General features: G+C 47.7%; 2 protein-coding genes across 3 annotated transcripts in view; both read right to left on the minus strand.

Moving 5' to 3' along the window:
• Positions 1-219: 219 nt before the first annotated feature.
• LOC118692299 (ovoinhibitor-like) lies at positions 220-14355 on the minus strand. Of its 2 annotated transcripts, none has more exons than XM_036392027.2 (16): positions 14211-14355; positions 10743-10762; positions 9815-9951; positions 9595-9655; positions 8967-9100; positions 8465-8522; positions 7337-7473; positions 6894-6954; positions 6024-6160; positions 5498-5558; positions 3702-3835; positions 3566-3626; positions 2143-2279; positions 1354-1414; positions 871-986; positions 220-409 (listed from the first exon to the last, which is right to left on the minus strand). In XM_036392027.2, exons 1-16 carry the CDS (start codon positions 14323-14325, stop codon positions 364-366), a joined length of 1476 nt encoding a protein of 491 aa, XP_036247920.1. In that variant the 5' UTR covers positions 14326-14355; the 3' UTR covers positions 220-363. The 2 variants fall into 2 exon arrangements, with proteins under 2 accessions (XP_036247920.1, XP_036247921.1); XM_036392028.2 differs by lacking the exon at positions 14211-14355 and adding an exon at positions 11559-11821.
• Positions 14356-15286: 931 nt separating this feature from the next.
• The window catches only part of LOC118692301 (serine protease inhibitor Kazal-type 5-like), a 42360-nt gene continuing 30594 nt past the window's right edge, over positions 15287-27052 (minus strand). Inside the window, exons 6-10 of the mRNA XM_036392029.1 lie at positions 26138-26268; positions 25461-25533; positions 24927-24988; positions 24029-24110; positions 15287-15381 (exon numbers count right to left, since the gene is read on the minus strand). Of these exons, the coding sequence (XP_036247922.1) occupies positions 15358-15381; positions 24029-24110; positions 24927-24988; positions 25461-25533; positions 26138-26268 (372 nt within the window). The 3' untranslated portion in view covers positions 15287-15357. The remainder of the gene's footprint in view (positions 15382-24028; positions 24111-24926; positions 24989-25460; positions 25534-26137; positions 26269-27052) is intronic.

A 27052-nucleotide genomic window follows, 5' to 3' on the forward strand; every position in this document is an offset into this window, starting at 1 on the left:
TTGAGAAGATTAACACTGACAAGAAGACTCTGAGTAGCAAGGAAAGGACTGAGAGCTCCAAGGGGAGCCCAGGTCCTCACCAGAGCAGGGCTGGCACTGACACATGGTCAGAAAATTCTATCCACATTGGTCGGCAGTGGAGAACATCAATAGAAAAATAGACATCCAGCACTTGAAGAGATGAGGCAGAAGAGAAGAGATGCGGCATTGAGACAGAGGAACCTTGCCAAGTCAGTTTATTGAACAAGTGCTTCAGGAGCTAAGGAAACAAGGCAGACTGAAGGGATGTTACGAGAGAAGGTCAGCCCTTGGGAAGACACGTGGAAGGGAGTTTGTCTTCCTGGGCTGAAGTCCAGCACAGACTTAGCATTCAGCCAAGCTCATGATGTTGAGAGTTGTCCTGCTTTCCCTGGTGAGAAAAGGAGAGAGGAGAATTAGACATGGCTGATGCCCCTTTCCTCATTTTACTGGCCCAAGAATTGGCTTAGGGTTGACTGGAGATAAAGAACAGCCTTAAAACCCCAAAACCCCTTAAAACCCTTTCATTATCCTAATTTAAGGAAAGATAAATGTTTTCATTCATTTGGTACAATCCAGTTGGTTTGGTGAAGTAATTTCCACACACCCTTGTGAGCTTGTGGAACAGATTAGTGCTGCTGAAAATCAATAAAATACTTCTAAAGCTAACAAACAGGAGGCCAGGTACAGATCACAGAAATGGGCCCTTCTCATTTCCCTTACAATGCAAAAAACCTGTGAATGTCCAGCATATGCCCCAAGCAGTTAGACAGAAGGCATGATGAGTCAGCCCTGCATTCACACAGGTGAAGGAATCAATGAGGAAAGGAAAGGTTTCACTGCTATACGTACAGGTAGGCGTTGCAGAAAGCACATCTGTTGCTGTAGGTTTTGCCATCAGAGCCACAGTGGGGCATGTATTCCAGGGTGCACATAGGAGAGACTTCTTTGAAGTCCTTGCAAAGGGCCTGCACACAGAAGGTAGGGATTGAGTCCCCTCTGCCTGAGAGCAAAGTGTGACCCCCCCTAGCATAAGGAATGACACCCCACTGAGTAATGGAACTGGCTGTAACACCATCATAACCAACTCCAAGTGTCCTCCTGATGGCAGATGTGATCTTGTACTGTTTCTGCTCACTGCCACATCTCTTCCTGCTTTATTGCAGAGCAGTGGGATGGATGTTGGCTGTTTTATGAGCAGTGTGAAATTCCCAAGGGATCTCCTCAGGTGTGCACAGCACCACCTCCTGATTTGTAGCCCAGAGCAGAAGACAGTCCCCCAGGAGTGTAAAAGACACTGAATTTCATTCTTCATTCCCATCCTTTCCCACTCACCCTTGTAATATCCTCTTCACAGGGTCCGTTCTTTCTCTTGCCAAGGTTGGTCCGATGCTCCCTGGAGGAAGGAGAGATTGTTATTAACCACAGCCTTCCCTGTTACAGCCACAGAGCAAGAACAAACCTCACTCCCACGGAGTCACAGACATTTCCAGATCAACCAGCTCAGCACTAACAAAAACCTGCCCTCACAGACCAGACACTGTCCCCTGTTGGTGCACCCCTCTGTGGGGTTGAACACTCATATCAAACACCGAGCAAGGCAAGCAGGAAAACGGGGACAGACAGACAGAATCCCTTCAGCACAAGGTTTCAGAGAGAGCCCTTGCAGATTACCCAGCTCCCACAGAGCCAAACAGGGAGCAAGAGGAGCACTCACATGTTGTGGGCACACAGGGAGCAAGAGGAGCACTCACATGTTGTGGGCACACAGGGAGGAAGAGGAGCACTCACATGTTGTGGGCACACAGGGAGGAAGAGGAGCACTCACATGTTGTGGGCACACAGGGAGCAAGAGGAGCACTCACATGTTGTGGGCACACAGGGAGCAAGAGGAGCACTCACATGTTGTGGGCACACAGGGAGCAAGAGGAGCACTCACATGTTGTGGGCACACAGGGAGCAAGAGGAGCACTCACATGTTGTGGGCACACAGGGAGCAAGAGGAGCACTCACATGTTGTGGGCACACAGGGAGGAAGAGGAGCACTCACATGTTGTGGGCACACAGGGAGGAAGAGGAGCACTCACATGTTGTGGGCACACAGGGAGCAAGAGGAGCACTCACATGTTGTGGGCACACAGGGTGCACTCGCTGGCGTAGGTGACGCCGTCAGTGCCGCACACGGGGTCGTAGATCATGGTGCAGGCCATCAGCTCCCTGCCATCCTTCAGCGTGGTCCTGCGGAACTGGCTGCAGTTCAGCTGGGGAAAACAAGGACAGCAAAGGCTCTGCCACGGCTCTGCTCAGTGCAAGGGAGCCCCCAGCACATCCCCCCTGCTTATGCCTCTGCCAGATGACAAATTGTGGTTATATATTAACTCGTTCTTCATGGAAAACTAGCAATTTCCTTTCACAGCCTTCCCTGGAGAAGACTGAATCAAGGCTGGAAGGTAGACATTACTCATTGAGCCCTGCATTTATCACTATGCCCCTATACCTTACTGAACCCACCAGGATATTACAACAGGCAGCTCAGAAATAATCTGTAAATCAAAATAGCACGATTTATGCACTTCCTGCAAGGGGGCTGACTGTGACCAAGGTGTTTTTCAAGGCCCACAAGAATGGAGGGGAGATGTGCTGACAGGTCTTTTGTTGCAATGGGATGGTTCCCAGTGTTGAGAGCTGCCAGCAGGACTGACAGCGGTGGAAGCTGATTTACGTCAGCTGAGGAGCTGGCCTTGTGTTTTAGCACTCCCAGTTTCTCCAGTGTGAACTCCTCATTCCTGATTTATGTATCTCAACTGGCCTGAGCACAGAGCGTACTCGGGAAACAAAGGAATGACATTTCATAGTTTGTTTGTATAGAAATGAAATATCTGACTCGGGATGTTGACTCTTTCAAACACATGCTAATGAGGTGGCTTTGTTCTTCTATTCCCCGGTGAGAGTAAATAGTTTAGAGCTGGCCAAATATAGCTAATCTGGTATTTTTACATGATTCATGTTGGTATATATTAGATTACATTGCATTTACCAAAAAAAAAAAACCAAACCAACCTACACCAAACCGAAAACCAGAGGTGGGTTTGAATCCCCTGATACCTTAGATATCAGAATTCAAAACATGGGCAATTTTCTAATCGTTGCAAAACATCCTTTTGTAAAACACAAGCATTGAGAGAGCACTGGGTTCCCTGGGCCCTCTGCATCCCCTGCCCATATTGCCAAAACATTCTGCTAAGTTCCTGCAGCAGCTATGACTGAGTGCTGTAGGAAAAGGATTCTCTGTGTAAAGCCTTTAACCATTTATCATCTCCCTGTCTCATAACTCAATCCTCACCTGTCCTCTCCTCTTTCTTTCCCTGATGGTGTGCAGGAAGTGCACAATGTTCCTGCTCATGGGAGGGTGATATTCACCCACAGAAGGAAGGGCAGCACAAGTGTGACCCCCGTGGAGGCTACACCCCCCAGGCCACCCAGCATTTGCTCAGCTTGTGCAGTTGGCACCTGCTCAAACTCTTCCTGTCCTTCAGGTGCCACTTACCTGAGGAGGTTCTTCTATGCACCTTCCATCGTGCTTCTTGGCCACCTGGGTTCCATATTCACTGGAAGAGAAAGCAGAGTTAAGAACGCTCAGCAAATAACCCCGTGTGGCTCTCAGGGGGGCCTGCAGGGCTCACATGTTGTGGGCACACAGGGCGCAGTCGTTGCTGTAGGTGACGCCGTCTGTGCCGCAGATCTCGCGCAGGATGAAGGGACAGGCTCCGATGGCCTCTCCGGATTTGGTCCCGCTCAGGTACGTGCTGCAGTCAACCTGGACAGATAAAACAGCAACCGTGGTCACTTTTGGGGTCAGAGTCCCCTCTGCAGTCTGCCTGTCACAGCACAACACTAAATGAATGACATGCACACACTGAGATGTCTAATGTAAAAAGGGGCAGTTTATTTCTGAACTCCGATATTTATAGAACTTCACAAGTGACCATGGATTGGAGGATGAAATTGCCACCTCTCCAACCACACTGGTCAAACTAAAAGTCTATCAATTCTCTCTTCCTCCAGAAAAGAATGCATAACAATCATTATTTACAGGAAAAGCATGTGAGAAACTGCATTAGAAAAATGTAAACATCAGAAAGCTTAGAAGAACTTAGAAGAACAGGGCAACAGTCTGCCCACTCTGGTCCTCGTGATTTTAGAGGTCTTTGTCAGGGGAAAATCAGAGGGTTTTAAAAGTTTAGACTTGCATTAGAAATTGATTATGTAATTGTAGTTTGGTGGTTTCTGCTAGCAGAGGGAACAGCTGGTAAAAGAGATTATTCTGCTGGAGCAGAACATGCACAAGTTTTAAATCCAGCATTCATAAAATCATAAAGATTGGAAAAGACCTCTTAAATCATCGAGGCCAACCATTAATCCAGAACCCTCATGTTCACCATATGTCCAAGTGCCATATCCACATGCCCTTTGATCAGCTCCAATAAACAGCAATTCCACCAATTCTCTGGTCAGCCTGTTCCACTTACTGACAAGACTTTCACTGAAGTTTTTTTTTTCCTACTTTCTAAACTAAACATCCCCTAACTCAGCCTGAGGAACCTGATTTGAAGTGTTTGACATTGAGTGCAGCTTGACACAGTTTACTATATCCAAGATTTTGTTACAGCATTTCCAAGAGCAGCAAGAAGTGTTTCACCAGCTTCTGTTGCAAAAATATTTACAATATATAAAATCTAAAAGTTTAAAAATTTGAGGATCAATAGACAAACACCTATTGGAAATCACTCTACATTAGCTAAGCATCACTGACACTTCACTGTCATTTTGCACAGTCTCCCCAGTGCACTGTCTCTTATTATCCATATTTCCCATGTGGTCCAAGAACAAATTAAAGCAAAGATCACATTTTAACGTGCCTTTTCTACAGAAAATATATTGCAGTCCCTCAGGACGCATGAAATTATTTTTGGTGCTTCAGAGCTGCTCTGCATAAGCAGAATAAATGTGTTGAGATATTATCAGCACATATTGTTACTGTGCAGGATAATAAAGCTATTTCTGTACACACACCTGAGAGCAGATTTGTCCTGGCTGACCAGAGTAAAAGGATTTTTTTAACCTGCCTGTCTAGTGCAATGGAAATCCTAGCACTGAATAAATACACAGACATCTAACACAGCTTTCTGCCTCTTCTCCTACTGTGCTAAAATGGGCTGCATGGTTCTTGGGCTGCCTCTGATGATTTCTGTTCAGAGATTGGCAGTACTGGGACATTTTGTTTCTGAAGTCCTGGCCTGTTCTCATCCTCTCTTTCCCTCTTGTACAGCACACTGTCAGCTGTGAGCAGCTGAGGTGAAGCACAGCATCAGCATGAGCCCTGTGCACCATCCCTGGGTGCACTGAGCCCAGCCAGGGTCTTCCTGGAGACTGCAGAGAGAATGGATGGTGCTTATTTAACAGCTAAAAGAGCACTTACAGGAGTGCTTTCCTCCTTGCACCTTCCATCGTGGCTTTTCTTAACATCAGTCCCGTGTTGTCTGAAAGGGAGAGGATGGGGTCAGCACACTCACCACCTGAGCCCTGGGAAAGCCCACCTGAGCCCACAGAAATCAAACCAAACCCATAACCACTATATATGATAAAGGAGGCACCTGACTGCCTGCTGAACCAGCTTCTCCCCATCATTAGAAAGTGTAATTCTAAGTGGTAACAGACCAGTCAGGTCTCCTCATTGTGTGTTATATAACAGCTCCATTCACTCTTTCTTCTGCCCAAATACCACAGTCCCATCCACTCTTTCTCCTGCCCAGTGCCCACAGAGTGCTCAGGTTGAGAGCTGGCTCTCCCACACTCCCCCAAGGAGCAAAAAGAACATCAGGGAACAAAATCCAGGTGACAAGGTCTTCAGAGGAACACAGATATGTTAGTACCAAAAGAAAAGCCCTCTGGAGCACTAGCCCTGGCTTGCCACTCCAGAAGAGAGTCCCGTGTGCAATACTTACACGTTGTGGGCACAGATGCTGCAGTCGTTGTCATAAGTGAACCCGTCTGTGCCACACACCGGGTGCAGGATCCTGGGGCACCGCACCAGGTCTTTGCCACCCTTCACCTTTCTGCTTGGGAATTTACTGCAGTCAAGCTACAAAAAAGCAGCAGCATCAAACCTGAGGAAGACCTTGTTCTCCAATTTAAAAAAAATTCCATCATAATCTTCTGCCATGTCTCTAACAGCACCAGTGCCACAACTCAGTTCTTACTAAACCAGGCTGAGTCAGCTCGGCCTGAACCCTCTCACACGGGGGAACTGCACAGCACTGTGTGTAAACTGCCAAATCCCTGGCTTAAGCACCTTGGTCAGTCCCAACTAGAAGATATGCCAGAAAAGACAAAAAAAATTTAAAAATTTAAAACATGACCCCTTTTAAATTGTGCTGTGGAAGAACTTGGACTTTGCATTTGAAGGGCATCATTAAAGGAAGATCAAAGCCCAAACTGAATGACTTCCACATTTGTGTGTTAGCATGTCCTACACAGCAGCTGATACATTCCAATCAAAACTTCAGGTGTGCTCCACATTTCAGAATATGTCCCCACCCCAGAGGCTGCTGTAGGTGTGAATTCATTGTGAGGACTCTGTGCATAGCTCTCATCCAGCCTATCTGCCAGAGCTGCTGGGCAAGGAGGGCCCAGAGGACACCTGCCTCAGGACAGGTGGGATTTGTCAGCATCCTCAACACAAGGAGCTGACAAGACTTTGTAGACAGGTGGAGAAAGCCAGACCTCAGGCCAGCTCCCTTTCAGAGCAGATGTCACCTCGGGGAACCCTTCAGTTGATGCAGCTAAGAGGAGTAAACCTTATATTGAACCCTTACCTCATCAGTCTTCTCTCTGCATCGTCCACTGTGCCTTTTGCCAACATGGGTCCTTTTCTCCCTGGAAGAGGGAAGCAAAATAAATGTTTAACCTCTTGGTCAAAGTCATGTTCAAAATGAAGCAAACCATGAAGCAGACTTTTAAAAAGTGCTCAGAATTGCTAATTCACTCATTACCAAGCCCATTCCACCTCATAATGTGCAATTTAAAGCAATATCCTGAATCGTTCCTTCCTCTGCTCAGCCCACAGACTCATCCAAGGAGATGACTTATGACTCTTCATGAGCACACAGAAGGCACCAGAAAAACTCAAGGCAAACCCAAAACCATCCCATTTCTAAGAGACTTGAAGAAATAGACAGGAGCAGAAATGCAGCAGGACAGTTCAAGACTGCCCAGCAGTGCTGGCACCCAGGAGGAGCACTCAGGGCAGGGCACTCACGCGTTGAGGGCGCAGATCGCGCACTCGTTGTCGTAGGTGGTGCCATCTGTGCCACAAACTGGGTTCAGGTCCCTTGGACAGAATACCAAGCTTTTTCCGTCTTTGGCGGTTTGTGTTCGGTACCTGCTGCAGTCAACCTGGCAAAATAAGGACAAATCACTCTGGAGGAGCCCTTGCTATGCAAGGAAAGTTGACTGAAAACCTTTTTGTTCTGTATTTCAGCCTCAACTGTTTCTGTAACAAGACAAAGCCTTGTTACACTGAAGCTAAACTTCCAATCAGAAATTACACTTCTGAATATTATCCTAGCTCTCCAGGAGTAAAGAAAAAGGACTGTCTTGGAGAAGACGTCCTTCAGGCACAAGAATATGTATTAAATTTTTGGCCTTGTCTCATTTAAAAAAAAAAAAATCTTGACTTTAGTAAGAAACATTTTTCAACAGCTCAATATCTGAATAATGCTGTTTCAGTTTGTGTTGGTTTTCTCCACACTTTTCCAACTCTGTAGTTACTTCTCACATCAGATTCCCTGTAGTTCAGTACAGATTTGAAAGGATAGGAAAGAATGGTTATCTATCTGTTGGAGAATGGACTTCCTACATCCCAGAATTTTAGTGTTGTAATACAGAAGCTTCTCCTTCTGAGGATTCAGACTGTTGGCCTCAGACAAAGATACAATAATCTATGCTCTATAAATATTTATGCTTAGGGCTCTTATGAGTCTCACTACATCTGTGACTACAACCAGCATGGGAGTTTTGAATCCCTGCTGTTGAGGGTGGAAACTCTTGTGGTCTCCAGAGAGAAAACTGCCAACCTGCACAGCATGTTGGCAAGAGAAATCTTCTGTCCCTCCACCTCCTCCTGGGGACACAAGTCAACTCCTCATCTCATATCCATCTCCTTCCTCTTTCCTCAGTTTGGTGTGGTAAGCATGGGGTGACCTTCTCTCTGGAGCAGAGAGGATGCCAAACCCACCCCCACCATGCAGAAAAGCAAAAAATGGACTGAGACCCTTGAACACCTTGGCCTATGGACCTCTTGCAGCTTCCTAGCAAAATCTGTGAGGTCCTCAGGATTTTATTAGCAGCCCCAACAGATTGATTTTTTGACATATATTGCACTCACAGCAACAGATTCCTTGCAGGGCCCTTCATGTATTTTGGTAACGTTGGTGTCATGTTCTCTGAAAGGAAGAAAAGCTTTGGTTAGGGAGCATTGAGAATAACTTTCCCCATGACCCTGCAGGCACTGGGACATCAAAGCAGGGTCCCACCCTCCTTGTGGGACATTACAACTGCCTGAATTCTCTGAATGTGCCCTGCAGATGGCAGCTGCTAACAGTACAGATATTCCCATCTCCCATGGGAATTAAGTGTTAGGAGTAATTAGGTGTTACAAGCAACACTTTGATCTGCTCATGTCTCTGTTCTGCTTCTTTTTGCGATTCCCTTAATGAGCACAGACAAAAAAATGGGGAAGAAAACTCAAGTTGGCTGAAGAACCATGAGAAGCCAGAAGAAAGGAGACCTACAGAGGCATCTGCCTTAAAACTGGTATTTTACAGAGGTGCTTCTGAGAGCCTCAACTTGCTGATTATTCAGAAGGACATTCCACGCACACAACTTACGCATTGTAGGCACAGATCCCACAGTCATTGTCATAAGTGAAGCTGTCTGAACCACAGACTGGTTTCATTATCCTTGGGCACGCTACCACGACGTGATCATCTACTACAGCTCTACGGTAATTATTGCAATCAACCTGTAAAAATAGCAGGAATAGAGAGAAAAAAAAAAAAAAACCAAAACACTTTTTTGATATGAAATATAATGCTCTTGCATAGTCTTCTCACTCTCCCTCAGCCTTTGGGGACAAATCCAGCATCAAACCAATTTCACTATCAAAAGTAGAAACCAGGAATTCTGTGGGAATTCTCTCCCAATGAAAAAAAAGCAAATGGGATATTAAGAAGGACTGTGATTTGGGTTTTGTGAGATCCTTCATAGGATCCTGCTGGAGGTATCCAGGTGGTGAGATCCAACCTTCAGCCAATATATTACTTTTATTTTATTCCCAATTAGACAGGTTTGAAGTCTGAAGTAGAAAACAACAGAGATGGTATCAGATAACCTATAAAAACCCTCTCAGCTTTGGTTATCACCAGATTTTATTTTGGGCTGTGCAGATCAGCTGTTCACATCCTGTTCCACATCTGCATGGTGTTTGAGTTGTCCCCATTATAGACTTTGTCTTACCACAACAGGTTTTGGGTCGCATTCTCCATCGTGCTCCTTCTCCACGCTGGCGCTGTGCTCCCTGGAAGAAAGCAGAGCTGTGTCAGGGATCAAGGAACCGCATCACCTTAAGGCTGGGGGTGTTGTCACCAGCTGCAAAGGCACATGCTCCTCATCCCTGGGCTACAAAGCTGCCACCCCTGCCCCTGTGGGGTTCTGTGGGGTTCCCAGCCGGACTCACGCATTGTAGAGGCAGATCCCACAGTCGTTGCTGTACGTGTTGCCATCAGTGCCACACACTGGTTTCAAGTCCCTTGGGCAAGCCACCCAGGACCTCCCATCCTTGGTAATGCCACTGGAGTACTGGCTGCAATCAAGCTGTGGAAGCAGCTCAGAATCAGCCTCAATTTTGCAATGAAACCCCCCAGCATCCTCCCACCACCACCACGCCTTCAGCTGCTGCTGGGAGGCAAATTAGAGCCATTATTGGGAATCTGCTCAGGCTATCAGGAGGAGGGAATCTTCCCTACAGAAATTTCTGATTATGCACTTCTGCTGGGGTCCAGGGAGGCAGGCTGGCTGTGGGTGAGACAGTGCCTAATGAAGGCAGTGGTAATTGGGAGCCCCTCGGCTCCGCAGCGGATCCTTCCAGATCGTGCTGCACTCCTGAGAGTTCTGGGAGGCTCCTAGCTGCGTGGGAGGAACCTGCAGACAAATCCACAGCTCAGGCCCTGCTGGTTTTCTCTCTGTGATATAGGTATAGACATTTATGCAAGGAATTCTTTGCGCCTTGCTGTATGGAAGCAATTATCAGAGTCACGGTGTTTGATGTTTTCGAGCGTGTCATCCTAAGACAGTTTTCCTCACAAGGAGGCAAGCTACTGCCTTTGGCTGGGAGTAACTAAATTATGTCTAAGAGTTAATATAATAAGAATGTACAATTACTTCTTGTTTTTTCATTTTATTTAATGAACCGAAAATATTGCAAAAAATGGGGATCTTTTACTTTCTCGTGAAATTGGAAATGTCGTTCAACCATGCACCGGGAAATATTATTTTAACTGCAAAGATTTCATTAGATTTAACCTATGTGCTCACTGGGTAGCTACATGCTGCTTCTACTTTACCAGAAGCCTGAACAGAACATAATAAATAGATGTGTAGCTCACCTGAACTCCAAAGGCAGCACCTGAAAGAAAAAAATGGAGACAGAAAAAGAACCACAAATTATTAATATGCAGAGAACACATATGTAAATATTCTCATGAAACAAGTTAATTCAGTGATTAGTTAACACTCACTTATTTTCTTTAGGAAAATGTGGAGTTTTATATTATTCCAGTAAATGGCCATAGGATGTATTAAAAGTTACTAAATACAGTTTTGTTGTATTTCTGAGGGGTGATAAACCTTGTGAGAGCACATCTATTTATCCACCCCTAAAATGTTACTGGTAAGTGATACAAGTACTTTCAATTCTATACTCTTGGATTTTAATCTCTCCTAAGAGACTTTTATGTTTGACTTTCAAAAGTTTGGACATGCATGTTTAAGATAATTATCACCACCAGCACTGTCCATCTCCAAGTACATCATTCTCAGTTACCAGGAGTAGCACAGTAAACTCTCAGTGCAATGGGAGTTTACTCTTCAACCTAGAGGTTAAAGTTTGCATTTATATTGCTCACATGGGTAATAATGCCATTTTTACAGTTTTATTTTGCCTGTATACACAGGACTGCCACGTGCAAGCCCCTACCCTGCACTAGAACTGCTCCTACAAACCAAGAAGATAACAGCTGCATGGTGTTTGCTGAAACCTCAATCTTGAAACCTAATTTCCTTGCTGTCCTCCCTCAGGAAGGTTATTTCTTCATGGAACAAGGCTCTCCTCCATGTTGCAAGACCCAAAGGCTTTTACTGAAATGAAAATTCAACTCTGACTCTGCCAAATCGATCTTTGCAGTACCCCAGTGAATACTCACCCAAGCAGCAGCAAAGGGCAAGAGCTGCCCTCACCAAAAGTCCTGTCACCTTCATGACAGCCAGGGACACCCCTCCAGTGCAGCCTGCCTGCTCTCTGTGCGGGAGAGGAAGATTGCAGGGAGGAGCAGGAATATATAGCACACCACGCTATCAAGTGGTCCCACCTCATTAGGTAATGCTCCCAGCCTGTCATCACCACTCAAAGCCAAAAACGTGTTTACCCAGCTCTGGATGTCTGGCTAATGATTGATACAAGGCTGTGTGCCAAGAAGGGGATTTGGTGTGCCTCGAGGTGAGTGGGGACCGTGCCAGGACCCCTCTGCTCCCATACGCTCTGCCCAGCCTGGGCTCCCCTCATCCTAGGCTCACATCTCCCCTGTGCCTACCTAAATGCAATTAGGACTTTCTCCTCAGCTATAATTTTCAACTGAGCAGCCAACTGATAGCCAAACCCCCCATTATTTAACCTCAGAGGGTGGTTTTGTACTCTTCACCGCTGTATCTCAGCCCAGTTTGAGCCCAGGCAATTTGAGCCCAGAAGGTCACCCTGTGCTCTGCGGGAGGAATCCTGCTCTTCTCATGTTTGAAAAACTCAGCAGTGCTCTGCTGTACGTGCCAACTTTTCCTGTAATACAGCAAGGAGCAAAAATACTAAGTTTGGTCCTAAAAATCCATCTTTTTTGGCTGTTCACTGAAAACTATCATGGCACCTTCTGCTCATCTGCTACCACCTCCCCCATGGCCAGTGCCTGACCCACCTTGCTGAGCCTAAGTGACACCATCCCCCGGGGCAGCAGGCCAAATGCCTTTAATGACTGCACAGACTAGATGTACTGTACTTCCTTTACCTAGGAAGTCAGCCAACTTTGCAAAGATTGGTATTAGCCCACGCATGGTTTGCTTCCTGAAAATTCACTGTGTACGTTATCTCTTTACGCTTTATATCTTTAGTTTTCTTCAAATATCTCCTCAAGGTTTGCCCACTATTCAGGTAATGGAACTTAGATTGGCCTTGAATGCTTTTTTGTCCTTTATGTAAGCAGATTTTTTGCAATTCTTTGGATTAATATCAATTGTAGACCTCTCAGTTGGGAATCCTAAATTCTCCCAATCTCTCACTAGCTTATCATTTTTCAAATTCTGTATTTGGTAATCAAAATCCTTGCTTGCAGATCTATTTTTTGACACGATTTAAACAGAGCGAGCTTGTGTTGAATCATCACAGTTTTATTTTCTAAGAGAAGGAAATTTCCAACATCTTTCTCACTTGAAAAGCAAATCCACAACAACACAATTTTAGGGATTACCTAGTGGAAAAATATTTGCTTTCATATCCAGGAGCTCTGCTAATATTAGTACTTTGCAGTGTGCATCTGCAAAACTAAAACCTCTCCAAATGCCAACGTTTCCTGCTCTGTTAGGAACACGAGGGATGGTGTCCCTGTTCATATTCCTCATTTTCATTCCTTCCCCCTGGTGTTCTGCCCTGTGTTTCCTGACCTTTCCCTTATCTCAGTTCCACCAAGTGTCCAGGACTCCAGACCTTTGGATCGATGCAGACCTTGGCTACAAGGACCCCTTCTCATCCCGATTACAATATCCATCTCCCAGGGCTTATTCCAGCCAAGGCCAGGATCCATTAATGCTTCCTGGCAGTGGAAAATGATTCCTGACAACTTAATTGCCAGGCTCTGTAAAAGCTGTCATGGTCAAGCAAACTCCTGCCAATGTCCACAGCGATGACACCTGAACCCTATCGGAAAGGAGATATTATTTGCAAACCAAATCTGCAGTTAAAGTGGATTGACTCAGCATGTTCCGTCAAGAGCAAAGTAATTCTCTTCCAACCAAGCTATTAAATTTGGGAAGTAGTTTGCAATAGGAGACAGAGTAAAGGGAGAGAAGAGCAAACACCTGTCGAGGATCTAGAGAAGGAATTTGGATTTAGAAAACGCTGCAGCTACAGCACGTGTCTGCTGTCCCCTGTGTCAGCTGAGGGACACAGAGCTCAGCTCTGGGCTCCTGCCTTGTGCATAAGGAAGATTCATGCTGTGACCCTACCAGTGAGCTGCCTGCTTCACAGAGAGTGATCAAGCAAAGCTTTTTCCACCCGGAACCAGGAACTTTTCCCTTAGGACAGAGCCTTTCAGGAGCAGAGAGGCAGGTGCAGAACATTCCACCCACACTGGACAGGGAGACCTTTGGTTGTGTTTACACCCTTCTGCTTGTGCAACTCCCACTTGCAGTGATATTGTGTTGACATCTACCTGTTTATTTTCCTTTGCTGCAAATCCCACCTGCCTGAGCAGCCCAGGACAGGAGCACTCCACCCCTTTCTTCTGCTGCCTCTCCAGGTTACCTCTGGTCCCAGCTGTGACTCATCTGTTTCCATCTCTGCAGAATCTCACTGACACAGGCCAAGAAAGGAAGCAACCCCTTTGAGGCAAGAAGGCAACAAAGCCAACTCACCTGTTTTTCAGAAATATATGCAGAAATTCTCCATGCTTCCCACCCTCAAACCACAGGAGTGGTTGTTACTACACCCAGCACTAAGTGTTTCTTTTGAGACCTTCTACATCAAGGGTCTGTATTCTTAATTTTCAAGCAGTTGCATCTTGTTTTTAGTGAACAACTTACATGGAGTTACTCACCCTTCATGCAGAGGAAAGCACTGGAAGTTTTTGTGTTGCAGTTCCAGAGGAAGAGCTGGGCAGAAGGAGAGATCTTGCAGCAGAATAGAGCAGGGAGATCCCAAGGAAATTGCATGAAGAGCTCCCTGTAGCAGAGAGAGCCTTGCAGGGAAAGACAGATGTTCTAACAGCTGCCAAACAGAAGCCCTAGAGAGAGGAGAGAGAGAGGCCCATTCATGAGTCCCCAAGGTGAAAGCAGATGGGCCATGGAGCAGAAATTATGATAATCAAGACAAATAACATTGAAATCCCCAGGTCCCCATAGCAGAAGTTGTGTGGTGGGACTGAGCATCACAGGGATGTAGGGAGAGCCAGAAAAGAGAGCTCTGCAGCAGAGCCAGAGGGGCTTCCCTGCACAAACAGCATCAAGTTCTCCATGTCACAATTCACCAAGTTCTTAAAGGAACAAATGCCCCTAAACTGCAAGACTTCCAGCACTGTCTGCTGTGGCAGCCTGAAAAAGGTGCCCTGGGCAGAGCACACCATGGAGCCATGCCAGGGCTCTCCCTCAGTGTGGCTGGGGAGCTGCTGGGCAGAGCTCCCAGGCTCCAAATGGACAGAGGACTGAAAAATACCACAGGGAGTTCAAGGTCTGCTGAGGCATCTGCCAGAGTCAACAGTCCTCACTCTCTACCAAGAGCAGCACTTGTGTGCACTGAAAAGTTGCATAAGATCCTGACACCTTCTATGAAAAATGAAGGAAAAAATACTAAGACACTTTAGGTTCCTGCAAGGGGGCATTTTAGCTCAAAACCCAATGGCATTGAGAGGCTGGAGACCAAAGTCAGTTCATAATGTCAGTTCTGCAAAACCTCAGGAACTGCTGTGAACCACATGGGGTCTGTGGTTATTGGCAAGCAACACCCTTAATAAAGTGTAATTTACAGCAAACCGAAGAGTCCCCAGAGCTCTGGTACCTTTCCAGCTTCACAGAGGACTGGCTTGGCCTTGTTACCATTTTAAAGGGGAACACAAAGGGCAACCACAAGCAAACAGAAAAGAAAAAGTGGTAAATCTCCAGCACCTCATGAGCCTTTTCCTCCTCCTGCCCAGGAGTAACAACGTGTGGCATCCTTCTGAAGCTCTGCTGTGCCCCCAGGGACACTCCTCACCAGGCAGCCCTTGGAACAACCTGCAGAAGGGGGTTGAAAGCAAGAGCAGAGTGAGCAGGCAGGCTGCTGGGAGCAGCACAGAGCCAGCCCTGCTGCTCCCAGCAGCCCAGGCAGCTTGAGCAAGTCCCTGTCCTGTGCCTCCTCAGCAGATGGGCTCAGAATCTGATTAACGATCCCTTATCACCAGCTGTGATTTTTGTGGATGGTAATTTTGGCTGGCAGCAGGAGAAATTTAGAAGGTGCTCAAATACAGACAGAAGAGGCTACTGGGGCAGTCTTCATCAGTTTATTGCTTTTCAAGCACAGTTAATGAAGGTTTTAGGGGTCATTATTTGAAAACTTAAATACCTGAAATCACTACAAGTCATAGTAGCTTTCAAGTGCACTGATTTTCATTTGCAAGAATTTATTTTAAGCCACAAATTGTGCACTGCTTTTATGAAATCATGTAGATGTCCCTGCACATGGTGTTAGCTGGAATCAGTGAGCAGACATCATCAGAGAACATTTTTACTGTCTGACATTCATCACTCTCAGGCTGCATAAATAACATTCAAGAATGTACTTGTTTCATCTCTGCTCAAAGACAAAATCTGCATCTCCCAAAACAGCTAACCAGCCCCAAACTGGTGACTCTCACCCTACATGACTCTACTTGATATGGGGATTTTCCATGTAGAAAGAGGCAGTTATAATTTGTTTCTAAGTCATAGTGTTTGCTCACATTAAAAATAAGCATATAACCTATTAACAACCACTCATGGCAAAGTCTGCTGATAATTAAATCAATTTTTATTATTATCAGCTGCAATAAAACATGATGCATGCGTAAGCATTTTGAGAGTTTATAATCAATTCTCATTAAGTGCAGTAGAAACAACCCTTTGTGATAACTTAATTGAAAGAATTTTATGTCTTTGGTGGGAGTGAAATTAATTGGTATTAGGTAAAATCCTGTCAAAATCTGAAAGTCATTTCAACCTTATCTGCAAGAGAAAAGTGTTTACAGATCAGGTCACAGCTAAAGTGGACTCAAACACTGCAAATGTTCATTCAAGGTCTTCTGGAAATGTCCTGCAATAACGTTTATACAAATAAAGAACCTATTTGCTTTAAGAAACAACTATGGAAGAGAGTACAGAAAGTACGTGCTAACCACCAGCAGATTTCTATTAACTCACCATCAGTGTCTCCTGTTCTGCAAACTCCACCCCAGCCCCAGATCAACTGACTCCAAAAAAACCAGGGAAACCCTTGGCTCAAAGGCCTGGCTTCACCTGGACACAGTTCCAGAATATAAATTACTGGGATCATCTGTAGGTCAGTTACATCTCAGAACAACACCACTTCTCCTTGAAAAGCTTAAGCCATTCCATACCATGGAATTTCTCACTTCTCCATGTGCCCCAGCACCAGAGCCCCAAAGGAAGGATCCTCCTCTCCTTGCAGGAGATGGTTCCTGAGACAGGCACTGACTTGAGCCTACAGGGAACTTCAGGCCAAGGCAGAGGGCGACCCAGCAGCAGATGGTCCATGGGCCACCACAATGGCTGAGCTTCCTGCACTGCCTTGAGGGTGCCATCAATGCTTCTGCCCTCTCACAGCAATAAATACTGGCCAAATTCACAGCTCCAGATCCCAGAGACCTTTCTGGGCTCAGCACATCTCCTAACATGACCACTCAACATGCATCTAATTCCCAGCATTGCTCCAAAGTGAGGTCTGGATTTCCCAGCACCTCACATGAGAGGCCTGGAAGAGGACACTTAGTGCATCATCTAATCTACCAGCCCAAGACACGGGGGGGGGGCCTTAAAACCAATTTTCCTCTGTAGGCTTCCAAATATAAACCAAACAAATCTCAAACAACCCTCTGAGGTAGGTAAGTATTGTTTAATGTTTGTTTTACAGGCAGGAGAAAAGGGCTGACAGGGCAGTGAAGTGATTGACCCAAGACCCCATAAAGAGCCAGAGAGACCCTGACCCCTCCTCACAAAACCCCAGACCACACTCTTCCTCCTTGGGTCCAACATCTTCGCCAGGTATTTACAGCAGCTGCTGTACCTCAGGGTGCTCATTGCCTAAGGAGCACGTGGTGCAAAGCCAGAGCAGGGACTGGTGTGTCCCCCCCTGAGGCTGAGTGAAGAACAGTGACATGAAGCCGAGGAGTTACGTTTATTGGGGAAGCAGGTTTAGACACAGCGAGGCAGCAGGGACAGCAGCACACGCACGGGGCACACCTGGGAGGCACCACTGGGTCCCCACAGCCTCCTGCCCTCCACATGAGCAAGGACAGGCCCCGTGTGCTGCAGAAGGGGATGGAGGCAGCTCAGGCCCCCCGTGCTGCAGAAGGGGATGGAGGCAGCTCTGGCAGTCCTGGGGGCTCAGCAGCTCCCCTGATGCTCGACATCGACACTTCCTTTACTCGCTCTGCAGAGACAGAGAGCAGACAGTTTATTGCTGTAATCCCAGAAAGCACCATGAGGAAACCTTAAAGCTGTGATGTTCTCATGCTCTGCAGAGGCTCTGGGCCATTCCTGCCTCTCTGTGATGGGGGACCACTCTGTCAGCATCCTCCCTGCTCTGCAGGAACAGCTTGGCTGAAAAAACAGCCAGGGGAAAGGAGTGGGCAGAGCCCAAGTCCCCACAGGCTCAGCCCCACCATCATAAGGCTGCAGTGAGAGAAAAAAATCTGCAGTACCCTCTGTCCTGGCCCTGCAGCTTGTGTGGACAAGGTGGGACACAACCTCCAAGGGACAGGCTGGCCAAGCAGGGCTAAGTCACTGCCCCTCTCTGTCCATACCTTTGGTCACAGCTGATCCCTGGTGTTTGCTGGCAGTCCAAACTCCATTACTCCTAGAAAGGAAAAGCAAAAAAAATGAGCCCATCCCCAAGCTTGACCACATCTGTGTGACACTGGTATCAGTGTGACAGCCCCTCTGCCCAGCTCAGTGCCACACAAGACAACTTCAGCAGAGCCTGGCACAAGGACAGGCAGGTTGGGCCACTGCCAGCTGAGGAAAACAAGAGTAAATTCAGCCTCAAGCTAGGTGCTTTCCACACCTATTTTCTAATCTGGGAAAGGTCCTGCTTTTTTTCTTTCCCTCCTTTCACTACCTTTAAAAGTAGCATGGCAAAACAGAGAGCATTGTAAGGAAACTGGGACTTGCCCATTGCAAACATGGGAGTTATCTGTTTGTTGAGAAACAGGTATAAAAAAAGAAAAGGAGAAACCCTGGATAACCCCTTTTTCCCCTGATCTATTGAGCAGCGTGGGCAGGCTGGTGACTACTGCCCAGGTGATTAGTGTGAAAAACCTTTGAACAAGTAAAGGGACTGCAGATATGCAGGATTAAAAGTCAAATGTCAGGAAAGACCCACAATCAATTCATCCACATGACACAGCTCTGCAGGACCTACCAGCCAGTTAACTTACCAAAAAAAGATATCTTATCCCACAATGCCGACCTATATTTGTCATCAGTAAAGCAGAACAAAGGAATTCAGTTATGGCAGAGACCTCCCAGGGAAGGTGGCCAGACCCAGTGCTGGCCAGTGGGGACAGGCTCTCTCTGCAGCAAGGTTTTCCACCCCAGCCATGCCCAGATACACCCTTTAGTGTCAGATCTCTCCCAAACCACACTGCTCCCAACCCTTCCCACAAACATCCTTCCTTGATGGCCATCAGGTCACCAGAGCCACCAGAAACACCTGGAAATCCAGCTGGAGCTTTGCAGGCAGGAGTGGTTGCAGGCCCTGGGCTGCAAAGGGATGAAGCAGCTTTAACACACATTTTCTCAGGCAACCCAGCACTCTCCATGGGTAATTTAAAAATACAACTCAAGGAAATACTACAATTTTTGGGTAACAATTTCTTATCTTCTTCCAAAGTATTTCACATTCTGCACATTGCAACTCTCTAAACCCATTTCTGATGCCAAAAGCACTGCTGGAGCTGCTTTCCTCTGGGTTTTAGTAGCCTGAGGAGTGCCTGAATCTTCAGCAGAAAGAAAAATTCATTATACTGCAAGTGAGCATGAATTTTAGTGCTGAAAATAACATTGCTCTGTACATTGTTTATAAGCTCCCATAAATTTCCAGCCCGATTCTTCAGGTGACTTTAATAAACATAAAGAATAAATCATTGTGAAGGGGGGCCTGAGCTTTTCTTGCCTCAAGAAAAAAGCTTAGCACTTTGACTTCTAATTGCATCCATCTCTCCTTGGAATACTTAACACAGCTGCAAGCTCTCTGACTTCCAGTAAATGGCATCTCCCTCTTATTGCAAGGGCTTGAGAGCTGTAACAGCTCAGTGAGACAGTAAGGAATTCCAGACCAAGCACAGTTTTTTGGGAATCCTGTCTATTTTTCAGCTGCCACAGTATATCCAGTCTCATTCTCTGTCATGGACACAGTCACTGACAGACTCTTGTAGTGCCTCATCTCCCTGTACCCACAGGCCAGCAGCAGCTCCATCTCCCTAAGGACTGACACACAGAGGCCTCCAGGACTGTCACAGGCAAAATTATTTCTCTCTGCACTGCAATTTCTTAGACTTTAAGCAAAGTTTAGAACACTCTGCTGCTTTAGAGAAGAGGGGGAAAGGAGCCAGGTTTGCTGTGTTTGGGGGATCTGCTGGTGTCCTGGCACTGAGCAGAGGAAGGCATGGAATGACACTATGGCAGGATGGCTCTCTCATAGCCCACATCCCACTGTGTCTGAAGACACATGGATACCACATCCATACTCAGAAGCCAATGCTCCCACCCAAAACTCCACAGAAAACTCTTTGGTCGGTTCAATATTTGGATTGTCTACACGTTTAGAGTGGGAACCAATCTATGTCCCCGGAAATAGATTCCAGGGAATCTATTGGAGATGAAGATTCAGTTTCTCAAGAGTTCATGCCAATGAGGACAGTCCTCCCCAGGTGCTATAAGGACATCCCATGCACAGAGTCACAAACTGGGAGACACTGGCTGCAAATCCTAGAGCTAGAGGCTGTCCAGCTTCCACTGGTAGAAAGACAAAGCACAGCTAAGAAATGTTTAACTCATCTGCCCTGTGGGATTGCACAAGATGTCAAGGCTCAAGACCTTACCTGAAAGTGTGCCACCTAGTGAATAATCTTAATTTCCCAACCATCTCCCTAGATACTTTTCAGGGAACAAGCCCTTTATGGTTTATACCATTCTGATCTTTCTAGCTCCATCAAAGTGTCAGGAAGAAACTCAGCTGTTTTCCCAGACACATCACACTCCTACCACACAGCCTAGGCACAACATGGAGACTACACCCAGGTTATGCATTAAATCTGAGCATCAACCTGTATTTCAACATCTGAACCATGAGAATCCATTCCTGGGGCTCTAAGGATCCTGTCACAGGTGCAGAAGCCAGGCTGGCTCCCCAGCAGGCACTTGGAGTAAAGTGGGATGCTTACACAGCCAAGAGGCACTTTCTTTCCTTCACCTCTTGACATCATTCCACTCCAGGAACAAAATAAAATAGAAATAGGAGCCTCAATACCTCTCTTCCCTCCCAGCCAACGTGGCTGAAGAGCAGCTGGAGAGCATGCCTTTAATTGGTCCACTGTGACCTGAGGGAACATCTAACTCTGTTAACCTGCCAGCAAGGCCCCACTGTGGACACCCAGCTCCTGCTGAAGGGCACAGTGGGCAGCTGGCGAGTGCCAGCCACTCCTCATTCCTCACTGCCTATTGTGGCTGCCTGGATCAGGTCACCACAGGCTGAGATGGTGCCAGTGGGGAATTTCCACCAGGGGAAAGGCAGAGATTGATGTTTGGCAGCCCAGCTGTGGTTTGCTGCTTACCACTGCAGGGCCAGGCTCTCGGCACTCGCCTCGATAGTTTACCGTGATGAAGTTTGAAGCTCTCCTGCAAAGGGAGGACAAGACATTGCTTATTATTCACTTGCAATGCCACAGCTCTCAGCTGCTGGCATGACAGTCCTCTGTGGGCTCCTTAATGCTTTGATGCTACTTCCAATGTGATGGCATTTATTACTCCCCAAACAATTTCATGATTGGGCAGAAAGGGAATAGGGGACCCTGGCAACTTGTGTATCTTAATTAGCTGTCATCAGATTAATCTCAGGCATTTTGATCTATGTTTGCTTAACAGCAAAGCACCAAGGACACACTTGATAGTGAGTCATGATGTATCAAAACAAACACTGTTCTGCAAAAGACACTCGGGAATGGTGGATGGCCCTGTATTACTGAAATCTCTCCACCTACTCACATGGCAGCTGAACACAAGTCACATTCATTTTTGTATGTTTTCCCATCAGTGCCACAGACTGGTTCTGAGGATTCGCTGCAGAAAATCCTTCCACCCTTTACCCCATGCAGAATTCGATCACAGTCCAGCTGAAGAGAGAAAGAAATCACACTTGGTGACACAGTTCACTTGCTAGACCCTCCTTTACATGACCTGAAGGTGCTCACAAACCAAGCCTTGCTTGAGGCCCCTCTGTCCTGTATCACATCCAGCCAGGCCGCACTTGGAAAGACATCACATCTCTTGTTGGACCAGCCAGCCAAGCTTCGGGGTACAGAGCCCTCACTCCACGCTCACCAACCCGCCCCAACACTATGGGCCGGGACAAGACTTATTTCTCTCAAAGTGCATCCATCTCCTACCTGCACCTAGCCTTCCTTATCAGTATGCTTACACCATTTATCTCCAGGGGCTGAGCCGCAGCCATTGGCCGCAGCCGAGGCGGAGCGCCGGGAGCGGCTGGCGCTGCCCGCGGGCGGTGCGGCACGCAGCGCTCCTGCCGCCCACCGCGCCGGGGACACCAGCGGCTGCGACTGACGGGGGTGCCCTCCCGCTGCCTCCTCCCAGCACGGCAACGCTCAGACACAGCTTTCCCTACAAACCGCACCGTGCCACAACCAGCACACAGCGACAGAACAAGGAGTGACCCGTAGGGATCCCCCAAAAAGCCTCTCGCATCCCTCGGAGAGGAGAGGGTGTTTGTACAGTCATAGCAGATTTCCGACAGCAGAGGTCAGGGATAGCACAGTCTGGCCCCTGGCACGCACAGCCCCTTCCTCAGCCCCAGGAACAGAAAAAAAAACCGAGTCGAAGAAGCGACTAACGGGATCCCAAGCCCACTTTTTCCAGTGCTACAAAATGTGGTGCAACAGCTGCAAATGGTGCGATGGGTCTGAGAGAACATTCCAGTTCCCCCTCCACCTGGAGATGGAGCATTTAGCACAAAAATGATGGTTTATCAGCAGCAGGAAGCACCCCAGGGAAGGAGGATTTCATGCCAGGCAGCACAGGCGAGGTTTTGGTGATGTTGGGGTGCTGTGATAGCACCTGCTGGTTAAACGTCACTTGCTAATTTCCATAATGTGCTGCTTCCTCCCTCATCTGGGTAATTATCAGTGACGTGAGAGCACACAGTGCTGACCTTTGCAAGCCTCTGCTGGATGCCTTCCTACGCACCAGACATTGCCACCTGCACCACAGCCCAGGGCAGGAGGCCACCTCTCCAGCAGCCCCACACATCACAGGTGCCAGCAGCCAGTGCCACCACTTCTTTGGGTCTGGGAATTGTCTGTGACAAAACCCACAAGTGGCCCTGCAAAGAGGAGAGGAGCAGATCTGCTCCCTGAATCACCTCTGGTCTGTCAGGCTCATCGGCATCCACTCCCCCTCCGGTGCTACCAGGAAATACCACTAAGCCCTGAAGTAGACTGGCCTTATTACACCTAATGCTTCCTCTGGAATGCATCAAAATTGCAGCACCTGAACTACCTTTTGGGTTTTTAACTCAAATTTTCTCAGAGTGGTTAGTGGCAAAGGCTTCAGAGAGAGTTACGGCAGTTGGTAGTAAGATCCCTCCAAATCCATAGAAACATTTCCCATCTCTTCCAGAATGCTTTTTAAATTACTGTATGAAAAGTCTGGAGGGATTAAAACATCAGGTATTTTTTTAACCATCCTACCTCTAGACAACACCCTGTGATAGTGAGATCCACAGTTTAGTCACCCTTTTTACAGTAACTTATTTTCTCTTATTAGTTCACATTTTCCACTTTTAGCTTTGTTGGAACTATTCCATTTTCTTCTCATGAGAAGGGAGAGCAGACACCCCCACCTTCCTCCTACAGTATTCCATACCCAGTTGTCATCTACCACTCAGTGTTTCCCCCTTTAGCACTCCTTCCTTCTGCCAAACTTGTCCTCATCCCCTGGTCACCTCCACCACCCTGCTCTGACCATGGCCTTCATCTCACACCTTCTCAGCATGGGGAGGTAGCACTCTTTATCTTATTTTGGCTATATGTGGGGCAGGATCCCAGCCTGAGCTCAAGACCCACATCCCCAGAGCTAGGGGGCTTCCACAAGGAGCCAAGCCCTTCCCTCTGTTTCCATGCCAGGTGATACAGGGGTTTCAGCAGGCTACAGATACCTTCACCCATTCAAACCCCTCCAAGGACATGGGGGCAAGTGAAAAGCTTCAGGGTTAAAGCAAGAACAGGAAAATCTGCTGTGAAAGGAGGCTCAGCACCAGCAGAGAAGCACCCCATGGGAGAGGTCCCCTTTTGTGCCCACACAGCTGCCAGCCGAGGGGCAGGAGGGGGATTTGTGCCCACACAGCTGCCCCCCGAGGGGCAGGAGGGGGATTTACCATGGGGTCTTCGTGGCTGTCTCTGCTCTGGGACTTGCGGCCTGGTGGCCGGTTGCAGTTCCTGCCACGCTGCGCTTGTGGGCTGGCAGAGAGAGCAGAGATACAATTCAGCAACACCTCCTTCCAAACAGGGGGAGCAGAGTGCAAACCCACCCTCTCCCTGCAGACCCCCATGGTTCCTGGAGGTCTGTTTGCACCATGGCATCCACCCACCCCCAGGAGAGGAGAGAAGCCCCCCAGGAACGTGCTGAAAGGGAAGAAGCCAAGAGCAGGACATGGCCTTGCCCTGTGCTCAGCCTGAGAGCACCACCACCCCTGGGCTCTGCAGGCCTGTGTCTGCTGCCAGCACTTGGTGGAAGGGGGACATGAAGGAATTGCACCAGGCAATAGCAAGAAATCTCAGCGTGCCCCAGAAAAAGCAGCAGCTGAGTCCTGCTCAGGGCCAACAGGTACAAAACAAACAGCTCCTGCCTAGAAAGCACGTGGTGCACCAGGCACTGCCTTTGAGCCAGGGCCAGGCACACACGTGTGCACTGCCAGGAGACAGATTTTAGTGAACAGAGTGTCCTGAGAGGGATTCTGAGCACAGCAATCACTGGTGCTTTGTACACAGAGCATCAAGGCCAAAATGGTTACATGAAAGACATGCCCCAGTGTGTGTCTCTTCCTCAGCACCAGCTCAGCCCATGGGAAGTGCTGTAGTGAGCACCAAACAGCACAATGTGCACTGCTCCATCCCAGGCCGTGCTGCTACTGTGCTGTCAAACTATTCTTGCTCCAATTAACCTCCTAAAACCACCCCTTAAAAATACAAGTACATGGAAGGGGGCAGAAGCCAGTGCCAGGCCTGGTGGTGTGTGTGGGGACAGGCTGCCAGCCCAGGTGCTGCTGAACTCACCCTCTGCCTGAGGAGAAGGGACGCCTCTCGTTTACACCCTGCCTTGAGCCACCACAGTTCTTCTGCAAAAGGGGCAGAACACACTCAACAACCACAGAAACAACTTCTATGCAACTAGGGAAAAGAAGCTAAAGCAGCTCCTGCCCTGCCCCCTGATTCTCCCAGACCCAAAGAATTCTGTTCTTAAGTAGCAGGTTTGATGCACTCCATACCCACCAAATGTCATCATCCAAGGCTTTTATAGGATTGTGGGGAGTCTAAACCTGCCCTTTATCTCTTATATGGCGTCACATCACTGGGAAAGTGAGGGAGTAGTTCTGTCAGCTGCAAACATGTCCAGTTTGTATGCTCATCCCACAAATGAGGGAGACTTTGCAATACAAAAGCTTCTCCCCCCCATGATTAGCTGGCTGCAGAATCCTAAACACCTTGATCACCCCAGGCTGACCACAGGCAGTCCCCTGGCTGTCCTGATCCCACAGACTCTCACCAGGCCCTTTCTGAGTTCTGCATAGGCTCTGAGCTCCATCTCACCTGCTTTATCCTCTCTGAAGGAGGCAGTTTGTTGCGCTGGAGAGTTCCACCCCCTCTTTGAGCTTCCTTTTTGCTGGAAGAAGGGAAGAGGAGAAAAAATGGAGTCCTATGGGTAGTGTGAGTGCCACCAGCACCCAGGGGCAGTGTCAGTGTAAGACAGTGTAAGCCAGTGTCATGGCACTGTGTTCCACCTCCCCATCCACAGTCCCTGTTCCTGGTGGTCCTGTTCCTAATTCCCACCCCCCTAAGACTTCTCCCTTTCTCCTCCAAATTCCCACTGTATACTACATCCAGGCTCCCAGTGGCTGCTTTCATATCAGATCTGCTTCTGCATATGCTCTATGGGACTAGAGAGAGAGGGCGCCTGGAAGGCAGAGTACACGCATGAGAAACTCCTCAGGAGCTGCCCATGCCCAAGAGTCCCCTGGGAAAGAGGCTGCTCTCTGTCACTCTTGCTTCTCCTCCTCTACTCCACACTGCTTCTCACCTGCCCTTGGGCCCTTAATGCTGAAAGGGAATGGGGAAGAGGAGCCCTACTGCCAGAGCATCTCTTAGAGGGCCAGGGAGTCAGGACTCCCCCAGGCATTGCCCAGAGGCAGCTTCACGGACAGAAGCTGCACTTCTGCAGTCAGAAGTTTCCCTCTTTGATGCTGCTGCTCAGGGGAAGGGGTACTCACAACTTCTCAGCACACATGAGGCATTTGTTGGTGTGCTGCCTGCCAGAGGCATCCCGGACAGGGGCGTTCTCCCTGGTGCAGGACAGGCGGCCGCCGGCTTCAAACTGGGAGCGGAACTCGCTGCAGTCATCCTGCGGAAGGAGGGCAGGGTTAGGGCACTCTGTCCTCCTTGCCTTATTGATCAGATCCTTAGAAACCTGGGGTTTTCCTGCCAGGAAAGCATGGAACCATCACAAATGCTTCGCAGGAGAGCCTGGGTGGGGGTGAGAGAAGAGGGTGTGCAGTACCAGCCACTTAGCATATAAACAGAGGGGTGAGTCAGAAAAATTCCGGGTCCTTCTGCCTGCACAGCACGTGTTGGGAGTTTTCTATGCTATGGTCCCACTAATTATTATTCTCCTGGCTGGGCTATCTAAAGCATGCCAGTGATGTGACCGATACAGCAATGAAGTCACTCCCTTTTCTCCCAACATCCTTAATACACAGCTACAGCCTTTTCCCAGATTGTAGCGCAAGATAATTTTCTTTACAAAGCGCGTAGGATCCTCCAAACCAGCCACACTTTGGGACGTGTCAATCAAGTAGCAGCAGTTAAAACATAAAAGCACAATGCAAACACACTTAATAGCCCACGAGCACAGGAAGGTTGTTTGGAGAGTGGATGATTAATTTGTTCCTTGTTCAAAACTGCTGTACAGAAACTGTGTTAACCTGCCCCTGTTATGTAACATGGATGGAAACATTCAGTCCCCCTAATTTCAACTATTTCACATAGTGCAATAGGCAGTTCCAAACAGCAAGTACAAAGGGTAAGGAAGTGACTTCCGCTCACCCTTTTCTTTTTTAAAAAACAGCTTTTAACACTCGCAATTTTCTGCCCATTTTGTGCACAGTTTTGCTGGCTCTCATGAAGGT

This window comes from Molothrus ater, chromosome 15 (genome assembly GCF_012460135.2).
Source record: "Molothrus ater isolate BHLD 08-10-18 breed brown headed cowbird chromosome 15, BPBGC_Mater_1.1, whole genome shotgun sequence".
NCBI classification, from domain to species: Eukaryota; Metazoa; Chordata; class Aves; order Passeriformes; family Icteridae; genus Molothrus; species Molothrus ater.

Excerpts from the sequence above, each read along its gene's own strand:
- LOC118692299 (XM_036392027.2), bottom strand. The coding sequence starts at position 14,325 with ATGCAATTTCCTTGGGATCTCCCTGCTCTATTCTGCTGCAAGATCTCT. Across the intron at positions 3,836-5,497 it reads GCAAGGAGGAAAGCACTCCT|GTTGACTGCAGCACGTACCT; the intron begins GTAAGTGCTCTT and ends TTATCTGTCCAG. Across the intron at positions 3,627-3,701 it reads GCCCTGTGTGCCCACAACAT|TGAATATGGAACCCAGGTGG; the intron begins GTGAGCCCTGCA and ends TTTCTCTTCCAG.